This window comes from Suricata suricatta, unplaced genomic scaffold (genome assembly GCF_006229205.1).
Source record: "Suricata suricatta isolate VVHF042 unplaced genomic scaffold, meerkat_22Aug2017_6uvM2_HiC HiC_scaffold_52, whole genome shotgun sequence".
NCBI classification, from domain to species: Eukaryota; Metazoa; Chordata; class Mammalia; order Carnivora; family Herpestidae; genus Suricata; species Suricata suricatta.
Genome location: NW_021900433.1, coordinates 43012 through 59000, shown reverse-complemented (window position 1 = coordinate 59000; position 15989 = coordinate 43012). Strand labels below are relative to the sequence as shown.

Genomic DNA, 15989 nt, shown 5'->3' with positions numbered 1-15989 from the left:
GTCTGTGACCAAACCAGCCTTTCAGGCTCCCCGCATCTACCCCACCTCGTTCACACTTGGTGCAACTGTCTGTGGTGCCAGCTCTCTTCCTGGAGGAGGTGTCCCCCTAAGTTCTTCTAGTCAGTTGAGGAGACATGAAGAGCTTTTCCTGAATGTGCTGGGCTTCAACTACTTTTTAACTCATGATAATATTCATGCCAACATGACCCATCAAGGGGAGGCCTGCTTTTGTGTCCTGCAGTTCTAGTTAGATGTTGCTATGGCCCAGGTCAAAAGGTTGCTGTCTGCCTTCTTCTCTTAGATTTTCATGGTTTCCTGTCTCACATTTAGGTCTTTCATCCATTTTGAATTTATTTCTGTATATGTGGTAAGAAAGTGGTCCAGTCCTTCTGCTGCATGTTGCTGTCCAGTTCACCCCACACCATTTGTTGAAGACGCTGTGTTTTTCCAAGTGGATATCCTTTCGTGCTTTGTCCATCCTGAGCTAGTGTATGGTGTCCTGGTCTTCACACTTTCCAGGCTTCTGTGTCTTCCCAGTAATCCCCCTCAACCTGTGCTCACCCAGCCTTTATCAGCATCACAATGGAGGAAATAGAATCTCCATGAGCAGGAAATCCAGTGATAGTGAGTGTCACTGGGGTCTTGTCATGACAGCAGGATGTGCTTTCAACCTCTGATCTCCTGGGATGTTGATGATGCTCAGGGATCCCTGGGTGAGTCTTTCCCAATGGGCAGCTGGGTCCCCAGCATCTCTGGGCTCCAGAAAGTGCCTGAAGCTGAGAAGTGCATTGATTCTGGGACAGTAGCCTCAGGGCTGCTCCCGTGGAGATCAAGGCCCACTGGGACATGAGACACATGCTGTGTGTTCTCAGGGCTGGGCTGTCCTGCTCCAGACACTCAGTCACACCTCCCCACCCCTGGTAGGATCTGACTCCTAATAACTCCATGCTGCAGGCCCTGTTTTTGTTAATTCCATCCATGAGATCAGTGTGAAGTTCATAGGAACAGGCTCCTGATGGTGTTTCCCTGAGTGCCATGTTGGGTTTTCCTTCGCTCCTTGTAGGACCAGATGTCATATGCAAAGTTATTATTAAGATAACAAGTAATAATAATGTTACTTGTTATTATTAGTTATTATTAATCAAATGATCTTAACAAGGTAATAGACCCATTATCAACCAAGAGCTAAAAGTCATATATTTTCCATTATATTTTCACCCTATTGTCAACTACTATTTTAATCCATATTCTGTCTGCAGTAAACATGGGTCTGTGAAAACACATGCATGATTCTATTTGCACCTTCCCAGTGACTCTGTAATTGAGTATAAATTATTCCTCCAGAGGTTTTTTTTGTATAAAATGGTATAAAATGACACACATTTGTTTTAAGTTAACAGTCATCCAATAGGTGATTAACACAGAAAATCTGCAACAAGGTCCCTGTCGGAGCTCCTGGAGCTGTCACTCCTTCCCTCCTACTGTGCAATCCTGGTTGTGCACAGATAATGAAGGGGCAGGAGTGGAGCATGAAGGTGTGACATAGCAGGGGCTGTGGACTCTGCCCCAGTCAGACTTGTGGCTCTGGATGATAGATGGAGGGTGGAGGAAGGTCAGGGTTCTCATGACTTGAAGGAATCAGGGACTGAGGATGGGAAAGGGAAGGAGACAAAGAATATGTAGATTGCCTCTATGTGAGGCGCTGTGAAGTTACATCAGCTTTCTCTGAAGTTACATCAGGTCCTTCAGGTTTACTTGTCACAACCTCCGAGCAAAGGGCAGTGTTAGTCCAGCTCAGGTGGTGGGAGAAAAATCAAAAAGTTAGGTTTGAGACTTGCAGTCAGACAGTGTTGGCAGCTCTAGAATATCAGGTTCTCGTCCAGGTTTTAATGAATAGAATTAGAATCAAGTATTTATGTTGTGTTTTACTGAAACATTTTGTCCCTCTACAATCACTCATCTTTGTACTACGTATAGCCAAATGGGCATTAATTTGTTTGCAAAATAAGTGTAGTTTCAGAAAGAACTTGATGTGATGATTATTTTCCTAACTGCAGCAAAATAGCATCTGGCTTTATAGGGTCTTTAAAACTTGCTTTCCTGGGACTTTTATAAGAGACTTCCATATTGAACATTGCCAGTCCCTCCAGGTCAAAAGTCCAGCAAAACATGTGCCAAAATCGTGCCATCAGACTTAACCTGCAGCATCTATTGAAGTGGGTAAATTCTCTGTTCTTGAGGTCCCAATATATCCCATGTTTCCTGCATCTGCCAGAAAATGTTCTTGACTCACCTGGAAGAGAGGCTGGGATCTCTGCCAGCAGGGGGCTCGCTGGTCCTTCTAAGAGGCTTCACTGGATCCATAAAGTCAATGTTAGTTCTGTAACGCTGTCTGGCCATATCCGAGTACATGCATGAGCATATCTCTTTCAAATATGACTCTCTAATCAAAGTCTTGGTAGTATGACTAATGTTTCTTATTCTATCCTGTTACAAGAAAATGGAATGTTATCAAACTGATGCTAATAAATATATGCCATAAAAATATGAGAATCCTCACTGACAGTTACTGAGTTCTGGGAGAATCATTTAGGGAGAAAAGATAAATGCTATAATTTGTTTACAAAGGTATATTTCATCATGTCATGACATGTAAGTGAGCTTAAGAGAATTTTCCTTAAATCCGAAGGAATAAAATGTTTTCAAAACTCAACAAAAGTCATGAAAATTATATTCATCCATATTTGTACATTCACTTTTTGGTATTAAGTTTTGTTCCATTTGAGTCCAGTTTTTCTAATAGTTCCTGTAATTTTTACCTTGGTTTTACTATCCTAAAGGCATCAAAAACCTAAGTTTGTTAAAAGTCCTCTCCAAAAATATCCTTGACAATGAAACACATTTGCAATAGGATGGGAGTAAAATGGTAAGTGTACATGGTAAGCCTGAAAATTGGTCATGGCTAACGATGTGGTTAGAGTTCATTATGAGGCAATTGACCAGAAAATGTGTTTATTCATGTGCCACAAAGCACAAAATTCTTTTAAAAGCATGTAGAGAAAGTTACAGGGTTGTAAGCAAAATATAGGACTTGGACTTTTTAAATAGTATAAATATTTGGTTTCAATGAATGAAATTCCTGACAAACGTAAGAAATATTTTGGCAAAACACAGAGTGCTTGTATTCTAGGCAGACAATTTAAAAGTGAATATGGGGCACCTGGGTTGCTCAGTCAGTTAAGAGTCTGGCTTTAGCTCAGGTCATAATGTCATGGTTTGTGGGTTCGAGCCCCGTGTTAGGCTCTGTGCTGACAGCTAGATCAGAGCCTGGAGCCTGCTTCAGATTCTGTATCTGCCTCTTTCTCTGACCCCCCCTGCTTGTGCTGTCGCTCACTGTCCCTCAAAAATAAATAAAAAGCATCAAAAAAATTAAAACAAGTGAATAAACTTTTTGTTTGTCATAGTGAATAAGAGTAGAACAATAGTTTAAGATAACTTTGTCCTTTTCCCAAGAGAAAACAGGATTTTAATTTTTCATCAATGTATTTTGATATTAAAATTCACTTATTGACTGGAAATATTTTAATTTTAACCAGTTCTGACCACTCTTAAAATTTATTTCCAGGTTTCTTTCTGAAAAACCTACTACAACTTCCTCTTATACATTTAGATCTTGATCTAAGTTTTCTCCAAATAACCAGACTCATGTTAGAACAAACTTATTTTTAGTTTCTTTCATTAAAAAATGCATTTCCATTCTTCATGCCTTCCCCACCCAAATAACACATTTCTTATCTTCCTGGAACATATAGTTGTTTTCCTTATCATTTTTAGTAGTCTATATTATATTTATTAGAATTCCTAGTGCAATTCCTAGAAGCAATTGTGAACTATTTGTTATGCCACTGTTCTTTAGGTAAGCAAATTTATGACTACATTTCCCAATTTCTAGAAACATTGTAAAATATTTCAGTGAAGAGCAAACTGGGTTTATGAACGGACCCATATTTACCTTTATAGTTTTTCTCTAGTAAGACAAAAGTAGATAAAACGATTGTTAATGTTTTATTATGTTATCTTATTTAACTTGCAAAAACATAAAGAACCACAATGGTTAGAAAGGCTTTATATACTCTTCCCAGCAATGGGTAAATTAAATACAATCCCTATCAAACCCCAAATGCCTGTTTTGCTGTTGCAGAAAATATGCTTTTAAAATTTCCGTGGAATTACAGGGATTCAGAACATCCAGAAAAGCCTGAAGAAGAACAAATTTTCAGGACTCACAATCGTAGATTTCAAAACTCACTAAAACTAACTCATGAAGCTACAGTAGATGAATGTGGTACTGGCCTAGGGATAGACATATGGATGACTTAAACGTATTTGAGAGGCCAGAAATATCAGTCATCTATGGGCAATTGATTTTCCAAAGAGTGCTAAGAGAACTTAGTGTTGAAAAATGGTCTATCCGAACAATGGTGCTGGACCAACTAGATATCCACATACGAAGGAATGAAATTAGATCCTTACTACCTACTATATACAAAAATGGATGTACAATGGATCAAAGATCTAAAATTAAGAGCTAAAACTATAAAAATCTTAGAAGAAAATGAGAAGGAAATTCTCATGCATTTTGGACTTGGCAATGGATTCTTTACATATGACATTGAAAGCACCAGCAAAAAGAGGAGGGGAAATTGACTTCTCCATAGTTACTGTTTGTACACCAAACAATACTGTCAAGAAAGAGAAAATGTAACACTAGGTACAGCCCCTTCCCCCAGAGACCATCGTAGGAGATAAGAAATGCCTGGGACAACCCAGCTCCGGCCATGGGGTCTTCGCAGGACTGTGTCCACTATGGGGTAACTACTTCTCCTTTTGTTGCCCTCTAACTACACAGGCAAGGATGGTCTTCAGTGATCCAGGGCATGCTCTGAGCCAATGTCCACACCTTTGGATCAGATCTCCAAGCAGCTTCACCTCCATCTCTGCCCCATCTCTCATGAGTGCCTGTGTTTGCAGGTTCTTTCTCCCAGCCCATGCTGACTGAGCCACTCTCCTTCTTCACATCCATAGAAGAATCTGCCAGACTCATCTGCATCCTGAGTCCTGACAACATTGTTGTTAAATAAGTGACATCACTGTTGTTAAAAAAAATATGCATACTGGTACCAGTAGAGGCCAGGGAGCCTTCCCTAGGATCTCCTGAGATTCAAGCCACAGTCAGATAACACACCAGGGATCCCAGCCCCTGTCATTTCTTGGGTCCACAGATATTTTGACCAATTCATGTTTTCTGACATCCCTGGAATCCAGTGTGTGGGAAGGTGACTATTAGTGTCATATGCCAAGATAGCACTAATGCTTCCCTAATGCTCCACATGCATTGGGGACTGAGACAAAAGCACCCTCTACTCTCTAGGCCTGGTGATGTGCCCTGTCAGGTGGCTCAGGGGGTGACTTCTGTTGTCAGATCTTCTACAGGCTCTTCATTATCCTGGAATAAGATGATGTGACACCGTCATATCCTTTCCTTCAGTTAAATCTTCAGATTGATAACTTGTTCACACCATGTTCATATTTTCATATCCAAAACTGGCTTTCTCGAAGTTAAGAATTATACAGTGGAGAGGTGCCTGGCTGGTTCAGTGGTTAGAGTATGCAATTCTTGATCATGGGGTAGTGAGTTCAAGACCCACTTTAGCTACAGATGTTTCTTAAAAATAAAAGCCTGATTGACTCAGTTGTCTGAGGGTGCAACTCTTGATTTTGGCTCATGTCATGATCCCAGGGTTATTGGATCAAGTCCATGTTGACTCCATGGTGAGCATGGGTCCCACTTAAGTTTTTATCTCTCTCTCTTTTCCTGTGCCCCTCTCCACCACTCGTGCTCTCTCTCTAAAACAAACAAACAAACAAATGAAATAGAATGTAAATTTCTAAAAAAAATTATTCATTGGAGATGTCAGAAGCCAAAATGTGTTGATTATAGCTTTGGCTCTAGTGATGGCTCACCGATGCTCCTGGTCTAAATGCTTCCACATAGGCCTCAGGTTACAAAACTAACAGACAGAAATACATGTTATTCTGTATAGAAGGAAACAAACCATCAATATTTAAAAATAAAACCGCACCATTTATAATGTTATTATTATGAAATTCTTTAGAATTATTAAAAATCTGAAAGCCTTGTATGTGGAAACTTTGTAAGAGACATTAATGAAAACTTGAATATATCACTAGATATTTTTTGCTTGGGGATCAAAATGGTGCATTTGGCTACGGAAGGATTCTTTCTAAATTTTCAGTCAGTAGCTGGTGCCAATGGCTTTCTGGCACCAAAGAAATAAACAAATGGAGAGTCCCGCACCAATACAGACACAAAAATTCTTTTCTTAAAAAATATTCTAAAAACAGTATTAGAAAACACAAGACAGTTGTATATATGCAATATATGAAGTATATAGCATGACCAAAAGAGGTTTTATTGTAAGAAACAAGGCCAGTTTATAGTCAAAAATCAATCAATGTAATATCCTGTATTAACAGGCTAAAGAAGAAAATGCCATATTCCTATCAATCAGTATAGGAAAATCATCTCAGACAATTCAAAAACTATTCATGATAATGAGCCAGAATGGGTGGCTGGATGCATAAATGAATGATTGAAAATTATAAAAAATTATCCCAGAGTTAGATGTGTGGGAAACTGAGCATCCTCAGTTTGATAGATAAGTCTATAAAATACCTACAGATAACACTAAAATCTTCCCCCTAGTTTCAGACTAGAGAATGGTATACACTAAAAATAGAAAGAAAATTAAAAATATGAATATAAATTCAATGAGTAATAAGTAATATTTGGCAAGGCAATAAACATGTTAAAACTTAATTAAAACATCACTAAAATACTCTATGATGGAATACTTAGGTGCATATTTCACTCAACATGTGCAGGCTCCACTGCTGCTGGGGAAATGCTGAGCCTGCCCAGTGGAAGTGGCTGTAGTAGGGCCATGGATGTGGCTTTGCTTCTGTTGATGCCAGGGCCCATGGGGACTCCCATGAATGCATTTCCTAAACCCATAGGTACTGATCTGTCCTCATGTCTACTCAGGTCCCACTAGATGGTTTCCAAAATCCAGGTTGTGTAGGCGTGGGAAAAATCCAGAATAGGAACTCCTCCATGTGTGCATGTGGCAATCCCTGGGAAAGCTCTTGATGTCCCCAGATCCCAGGTCACTTCCTCCTCCACAGAAGCAGCATAAATGCTGGCGGTTTCCATAGCAATGACACCAAGATTCCCAGGCAGAGCCTCTAAATTGTGATCTAGGACAGGAGTGAGGAACCCTCCATGTGTCCAAAACTGACTATCCAGATCCATGTTTGCTGACAAATTTTCTTTAACCACCTCTGGGCAGCAGGCTGTGGAGAGGCTGTTCATAGCTTAGAGCTGCACACAACCAAGTGTAACAAGGAGCTGCTCTCTCACCAGGACATGTGACAAACTAGACCTTCCACCACTGCCCCAGTCTTATTCATCAGTCTTCTCTCCCTTCCTGGGGCTAATAGCAACATAAATTATGGTTTCCAACTTTCCAGACACTCTAAAACCAGAGGCTTCAGTCTCCAGACTCATGTTAAGTTTATAAAGTCAATGAAGATATCTCTTTTTGGAAGTATATGTTTCCCAATGCAAAAATAGGAGCTTTGTTTCCAGAAGCAAAATGGCTTCCTCAGTTGCTGGGATGGAATGTCAAGAAGGGTAGTAGTGCAGTATGTAGAAGCAGGAGAACCAGGTGACTCTCTACAGAGCACCGCTTACATTTCTTGATGTCTCCCTGGGCTTTGCTGATAATTTCTAGAGCTGAACAGTCTTGAATATACTCAGCTTCGCCTTTTCTTCTCAGATTAAAGCTTTGCTGAGCTCCTGAATTCCCAAGTGCTAGGCACTGCCTTCCCAATGAGCAGATCTGAATAGATCCCTAACCAAGCAAGATAGACTGGTGACTCTCACACATGGGAAAAGATTTCCAACATAATATGTTATTGTGGTATTAAAATGGAAACAATGAGGTACCACCAGATGCCCATTACCATGGCTAAAGTTCAATACAATGACAGCATCAGATGCTTCCCAGGATGTGGTGCAGCTGGAAACCTCATTGTTTGCTGATGGGAATGCAAAAAGGCCCAGTCACTGTGGAAGATTCCTTGGCAAAAGTTTCTTACACAGTTAAACAAAGCCTACAAGGTATAATGTAAAGAGAACATTCCTAAGGACTACTCTAAATGAGTTTTCTGTGTGGAAACAAGAATGTGTATATAAATGGTTGTTCCTGTTTATAAAGCAACACAAACATCTTTCAATAGATGAATGGCTAAACAATCTCTTGTAGATTCATACATGGAATAGGATTCAGTGATGAAAAGACATGCTGTCTCAGGTCACAAAAACACATGGATTAACTTTCATGCATATTTCTAAGTGAAAGAATCCAATCTGAAGAGGCTGGGGCCATGAGCAGGAGGGAAGAGGGGCAGAGACCCTGGCAGGACTCTCAACCTGAGTTGCTATGAGCCATAATTCCACCAGAGGGCGCCAGTGCTCTCCCAGTTCCTCTGCTGAAAGCTCTTTTCTTCCAGTTTCTTGCAGGTCAGGGCTCCTGAGTCATTCCTGGGGTGAAGCCCTCTCCCATTCCCACCCTCACTTTGCTCAGCTGGATCCCAGGCTTAGGTCCAAAGAGGGGCTTGTATGGTCTGGGGATAAGAGAATATGTGCATGAGACTGCCACCCTGGTATCAGGAAAACATTTTGGAGGAGTTATTGGGCTCAGGACAGGCTGTGGGGCTCAGCAAGAAACCTCTGGGCCATCATAACCAGGACCTGTCTTCATAGTTACTCACCCTCCTTGTTCATTGTACAGGTGACTTTCAGGTGTACCTGGTGGACAAAATAACCTCAGTTTGAGATCCACTGCATCAAATGACATATTTTTCACTATATGGCAGCCTGTACATTAACTTATTAAATTAAGTTTATTAATTAAATTAATTTCCATAACTGGATGGGAAATCAGTTGAGATAAAGATGCAGAGATTTGTGTCACATGATGAATCCCGACTTCAGATTCAATAAATTGTTGGCAGGTCTACTCTCACCTGAGTCCTCCCTGCTTACAATACATCAACCTCCACAGAAAAGGTCTTTGTGACTCTTGTCCTTCAAATGCAGAATCAGCTTCATGGAGAAACATCTTTCAGGAGAACTTATAAGAGTGACAGGTCAACGTGCCCTCATTGTTGGTCACACACCACCCACCAGCCACACACATGTCTCTCCTCTTTCTGAATGTACAGTGTCCTGGGATCTGTAGTTTCTGGGTTTCTCTGTCCCTTCAGAATTCAGAGTCAACTTGTATTCATCCAGCCATCCTCAGGATCTCCATTCTAAGAAGCCAGAATTCCTGTCAACAGGAAATGCCAGCGACATTGAGTGTGACTGGGGTCCTGCCACCAGAGCAGCCAGGACATTGAACATCTGTTCTCCTGGGATGAGGCTGATGGTCAGGAATCCCACCGTGAGTCTCTGTCTCCATGTGCAGGTCAGCCCTTGACCATGTCAGGGCTCCAGTCAGTGCCTGACACTGATCAGTAAGTTGATTCTGGGACAGCAGCCTCAATGCTGCTCCCGTGGAGATCAAGTCCATGGGAAACCCAACACACACCCTCACTGCACTCTCAGAACTTGACTGTCACTCCTTCATTTACCCAAGAAACACCTCCAGTCACACTGGACCCCTGATGAAAAATCTTCTGTCCCAAGCCATGCCCACAGGGTAGGTGACCTCAGGGACACAGCCTCCCTTATCTCTACCTCTTCATCACCACAAAGTAGGAACTTTAATAGAATCCTCTGGGTGTAGTTGGCCTTGGGTACTAGAAATTCTTTCCTCCAGTCATGAGTGGCTGAATGAACACTTACTCTACTATGAACTCAAGGCACACAGACTATAGCTTTCCCCACACCAGATACAAGTGTCATCCCACTGTGCTCCACCCAGAAAAGCTGTGCTTGGAAATACCATCACTGAAACAGCCCTGAAGTTCATGGGGATAGGACCTTCATGGGGATTCACTAAACACCACATTAGTTTCTCCTACCTGCTGGACCAGACCCACAATACAAACAATGAAATGAAATAAAAAACAATGATAAAAAATCATTATTTTCCATTGTTATTCCATCCATTATATTAACCACAACTTCATCCATATTCTCTGTGCAATAAGCACAGATGTGGGACATGTATAGTAAGAACTGCACCTGCATCTTCAGAAAGACATTCTTGTTGAGTTCAAATCAGCTTTACTGAGCTGAATTTTATATAAAATAAGACACATTTATTTGCTCTGGGGACGTAGTGCTGACTGACACATAAACTCATGCACTCTGTCCCTGTCAGAGCACCTGCCACTGTCATTCCTTTGCTCCTACAACTTCCTGCACGTTTGCCCTTTGTCCTCTGATGTCCATGCCACAAACAGCCTCATGTGGCAGTGTTCCTGGATGTGTGTGTGTGTGTGTGTGTGTGTGTGTGTGTGTGTGTGTGTGCTGGGAGAACAGATCCTAGATGAAACACTTCACACTGTGCATGAGGAGGTGTTTCAAGCAGGTTGAAATTTTAAGAGATGATAAAGATGATCTGTGAGTCACCTCTTCAGGAATGCACTGGAGGGTTTCTACTCACAAAATACAGAGAAGTGCTCCCTGTGCATCACTGGTAAGGGGACCTCCAATTACTGGGATCCTAGGGGCATTTCCATCACTTCGTGGAAGACAGGAAAGAGGACATAGAGGAGTAGTCATCATGGAGATAGAAAACCATTATGACATTATAAAGTGCTGTCCAGGGGTTCCTGGGCGGCTCTGTCAGTTAAGCGTCCAGCTTCGGTTAGGTAATGATCTCAGAGTGAGTGGGTTCAAGCCCCGTGCCAGACTCTGTGCCGACTGGTAGCTCAGAGCCTGGAGGCTGCTTCAGATTCTGTGTCTCCCTCTCTCTCTGACCCTCCTCTGCTCACACTGTCTTTGTCTCTCAAAAATAAATAAACATTAAAAAACTGCTGTCTAGTTATATCAATAGTGTGTAAATGGAAATTATCTACATTCTAAAGAGTTTATAGCATGGATTAAAAAATAAACCAGATACATGGCAGAGGAGTGCCCTCTCACTCAGCTTTTCTGTTTTATTGAGGTCTTCAATTAAAAAGTTCGGATCCCCCACCTTAGAATGGACCCTCTGCTCTCCTAAGTGTGAGCACTCAAATGTTAACTCATCTAAAACGCCGCCACAGACACCAAACACACCAGAGGGGTGTTTGAACAAATGTCTTGGCATCTCGAGGACCAGTCACACGTGACTTTCATGAGACACGTCAAGAACAGAGGATGGCATCCACGTGCCTTGTTCCACCAGACTCTGTCATACAGAGGCCTATGCAGCTCTGTCCTTTCCTCCTGGGATATGTTCCCCCAGCACCAGATGCCTGGTTCTCTGTGTCCCTGCCCTTCCCTTCCAGTTTGGGACACATCAACCCTCTGGTCTGACCTCTGCCTGTGTTCTCCCAGCTTCTTCCTGGAAGGCTGGGGGCTCCTCCCATCCCCTTAGGAGGCTCCTCTCCAGGAGAAGCAGTGAGATTGGCCTCTCTGAACAACTTGCTTGTGATGGCAGTCAAGCCCCTCCTCATCACGGGGGAGAGGGTGAGAACAGAGGAGAACTGGGGCAGAGCCCCTCATTCACTCACATTGGGAATTAGGTGGGGAGGGGTGCACAGGAGTGAGCCAGGCTTCCTGTGGGTCCTAAATGGGGCTGTTGGGGTTAAGTGGTCTCTGTCCCTCTGTCCCTCTGCTCTGGGGAAATACGGGACAGGTTCTGGAAGGGCTTCCTCACCGTCCCTGCCCCACATTACTCTACACACAGGAAGGTGGGTCTAAAAGGAGCTGAAGAGGCCTTTGCACTGAGGTAAGGCAGCCTTCTATAAGGTCATCTCTATTGAGGATATCTATACTGGGGTGCTCCTGAGCAGGGTTTGATGAAGCCCTGGGTCCTACCTGGGTGGCCCCCATCTAAGACCCTGCTGGGAGTAGGCTCTGGGCAGCAAGGGGCGCTCTATGCCTGGGAGTCCTGTGGGAACCAGCCCTGTCTCCCTGTGCTCAGAGCTCATGGGGGCCCAGCAGCTGTGGTCCTCCTCCTGCTCTGGGGAACTGGGGCTCCATGTGCAGCTTGAGCTTCGGCAGCCAAGGGTGGGCAGGTAATCTGCATAAAGTGTCCCATTTTCTGGCGGTTTGGGTGACATAAGTAAGCAGTGCAGCTCTGGCTCTGCTGTGACATGAACCACTTCTCGCTTTTCTTTTTCCTCTGCTGTCATCTTCTTTCAGAAAATGACTCCTTCCAGGTATCCCTGTCCCAGGTTCTGTCCTAGAACTTCCTGTGGAGTTCAATCTGTAATGATCAGTACGATGGCAGGCACAGCCAGGATTAAAAGTCTACCTGAACAGGGAGGTGAGGTCACACAATGGCCCCTCAGTGGTCCCTGCTTTGTCCCCACACCTGCAGGGGCCTCATCAGGGCCTGCTGCGTCCTGTCTGTCCTCCTCTAAAGGGCCCAGATTCCCACACTCTGTGTCCTCAGCGAGCCCCCATTATCATTCAGCAACCAGAGCCAGCCTGCATCCTCTGAATCCCATGATGGGGACAGATTCCTTCTATTCTTTGTTTCCTGTGTCTTGTCCTCAGCTCCATAGTGGTTCTTAGGTTCCATTGGGTCAGGACTGCATGTGTCCCTCCTGTTAGATTCCCCCCGCCCCATTCACAGGGAGAACCTGATCAATGACTGCTCAGCAGGACCTTTTCCTTTCCCTGGAGAGTCACACTCAGGTTATGGAAACACAGGAATCAGGGAAGCCAGTAAAGGAGAGGCATGCCAGTGGTGGGAAAAGAGACCTTACCCAGAGACCAGCAGGGGGTGCTGTGACACTGTGTCTGGGGGTTTCTGCAGGACAGGGTCCCCCAGCTGGGGAGTTTCCACTAACTGAAAGCCCCAGGACAGGGGCCCTTGCTTCCAGTGGGGGCAGGGCAGGTGTGTCCTCTGATCCTGGAGGAGTCCTGGACCTGGGCCTGTGTGTGGTTCCAGCAACTGCTGCCTCCAAGCCCACTCAGGGGGAAACTAGTGCATCAGGAAGTCTTCCTATCCAAGGGCCACAGAATCTGTGTGTGCACCTGGAGAAGAGGCAGGGTGGGTCATATTTACATGAGCAGCCCCTCCTCTGTGAGGCCCGTGGTGAGGGAATAAGACAGGTGTGGGGCAGCCCAGTTCCACCTCTGTGGCCTAAGAAGGAGCAGTGTTGCCATGGCCTGGGTTCCTGTCCTCCTTGTGATCCTCTGTTACTGCACAGGTAGGGACAGGATCCAGGGCACCAGGGTCCCCTGGCAGCCAGAGTCAAATCCCTCTGGCCCAGCTCCCTAATCTCACATACCCTGTTCCTTCTCTTCACTCTGCTGTGTCTGTGTTTGCAGGTTCCCGGTCCCAGCCTGTGCTGACCCAGCCATCATTCCTCTCTGCATCTCTGGGAACGACTGCCAGACTCACCTGCACCCTGAGCAGGGACATCAACGTGGGCAGCTATACCATTTACTGGTACCAGCAGATGCCTGGGAGCTCTCCCCGGTATCTCCTGTACTACTCCTCAAGTACACAGTTGGGATCCGGGGTCTCCAACCGCTTCTCTGGATCCAAAGATTCCTCGGCCAATGCAGGGCTTCTGCTAATCTCTGGGCTGCAGCCTGAAAACGAGGCTGACTACTACTGTGCAGTCTGGGCCAGTGGTGTTGGGCACAGTGACACACACAGATGAGGAAGTGGAACAAATATCTTAGCCTCCTCAGATGCCTGTTCTCTGACTCTCTTCCAGTTTAAAGTAACTTGAATGCACACTGACCGTATTTTGAAGTAGCTTCTATGTCACAATGCCCTTCTTCCTCCCAGTCTCCTAGTCAACCTCTTTGTACTATTAGGAAAACAAACAAGCCAACAAACACACATAGACAACAAAGAAACCAATGAGAATGCACACGTTTTGTCTGGTGATTAGGGTAAAACTCAGAATGCGTTGAGCTAGGCTTTTTTTTTTTTTTCTTTACAAAGGCACTTCAACTTTCCTTAGTTTTCTGTTCAGAGGTTATGGATCATCCCAGCAGGTGGCCACTCCTCCAGAATATGGACTCTGTTGCTCCAGGGGTCAGAGCAGAGACCCTTCCTTCCCTCCAGGCTCCTGTGCTCAGAGCTGGCTGAATAGCTGGGTGTTGCAGGTGTGAGGTACCAATATTGGTGCTGAGTGAGGACTCAGAGCAGGACAAATAGCAGACTCAGAGCTGGCCGGTAACTAGGCTGGCTACTTGCCCCTTAAATTATGACATCAGGAAAGGGTAATTAGCCATGGAAGAAACTTTAGGTGTCAGTCAGCAAACCTCTCAGCTGTGATTGTGAGGGTAAGAGGCAGCGGATCCATCATTGCTACAACTTGCTGGGTCTGCTCTTGGGAAGGTGGCAAGTAGATCCCACCGATGTGAATTTACCAAGGCTGACACCATCAGGGACTTTGGGAGCCTCTGTGGCTGGTTTCCTGAACCCCCAGGCCCTGACTCTGTCCTCCTCTCCTCTCCTATGGGGCTCATCAAGAATCCAAGTAACAGGAGCAGGATCTCCCTTATCTGTGCACAAAGGAAGTCCAGCCCTGTGTCTTTCCAGGAGGAAGTCCTTCCATTTGTGACCACATGGACTAACCTGTTGGACTTTCTTTATGAAAAATAATCCCTACAGAGAAAGACAAATGCTATATGATTTCACTTGATGTGGAATCTACAAAAAAACTACTTTTTAAAATTACTGTAAATTTTTACTGATGGCAATGAGTTGGAATAGAGTAACACATATCAAGATGAGAAGTATATTTGTATAAGTGCAGTTTCTTACATATAATTTGATTTTAAACTTGATTTATAATGATGAAAATAAACATAACAAAATTTAGTATTTTAATCATTCTTTTTATTTTGTTTTGTTTTAAAATGGTTTATTGTCAAATTCGTTTCCATACAACAACCCGTTTTCTTCCCCATAAGTGCCCTCCTCCATCACCGCCGCCTCTTTCCCTCCCTCCCCCTTCCACTTCAACCCTCAGTTCATATTCAGTATTCAATAGTCTCTCAAGTTTTGCATCTTTCTCTCTCTCCCAACTCTGTTTCCCTCTTCCCCTCCCCCTGGTCATTAATTAGGTTTCTCCTGTTCTCCTGTGAGACTTATGAGTGCAAACATATGGTATCTGTCCTTCTCCGCCTGACTTATTTCGCTTCGCATGACACCCTCAAGGTCTATCCACTTTCCTACAAATGGCCACATTTCATTCTTTCCCATTGCCATGTAGTACTCCATTGTGTATATATACCACATCTTCTTGATCCACTCATCAGGTGATGGACATTTAGGCTCTTTCCATGTTTTGGCTATTGTTGACATTGCTGCTATGAACATTGGGGTACATGTGCTCCTATGCATCAGCACTTCTGTATCCCTTGGGTAAATCCCTAGCAGTGCTACTGCTGGGTCTTAAGGGAGTTCTATGGATAGTTTTTTGAGGAACCTCCACACATAAGGGAGTTCTATGGATAGTTTTTTTGAGGAACCTCCACACTGAATATAAACTGAACCAGTTTATATTCCCACCAACAGTGTAGGAGGGGCCCCGTCTATCCACACCCTCGCCAGCATCTATAGTCTCTTGATTTGTTCATTTTAGCCACTCTGACTGGCCTGAGGTGGTATCTCAGTGTGGTTTTGATTTGTGTTTCCCTGATGATGAGTGATGTTGAGCATCGTTTCATGTGCCTGTAGGCCATCTGGATGTCCTCTTTGGAGAAGTGT

General features: G+C 44.0%; 1 gene segment (V, D, J or C); it reads left to right on the top strand.

The window, feature by feature from the left end:
* The first annotated feature begins 13418 nt into the window (after nt 1–13418).
* Nucleotides 13419–13923, top strand: LOC115285205. The segment is given in 2 exon segments: nt 13419–13464; nt 13586–13923. Coding segments are annotated over 2 exon segments (384 nt in total).
* The last annotated feature ends 2066 nt before the right edge of the window (nt 13924–15989 follow it).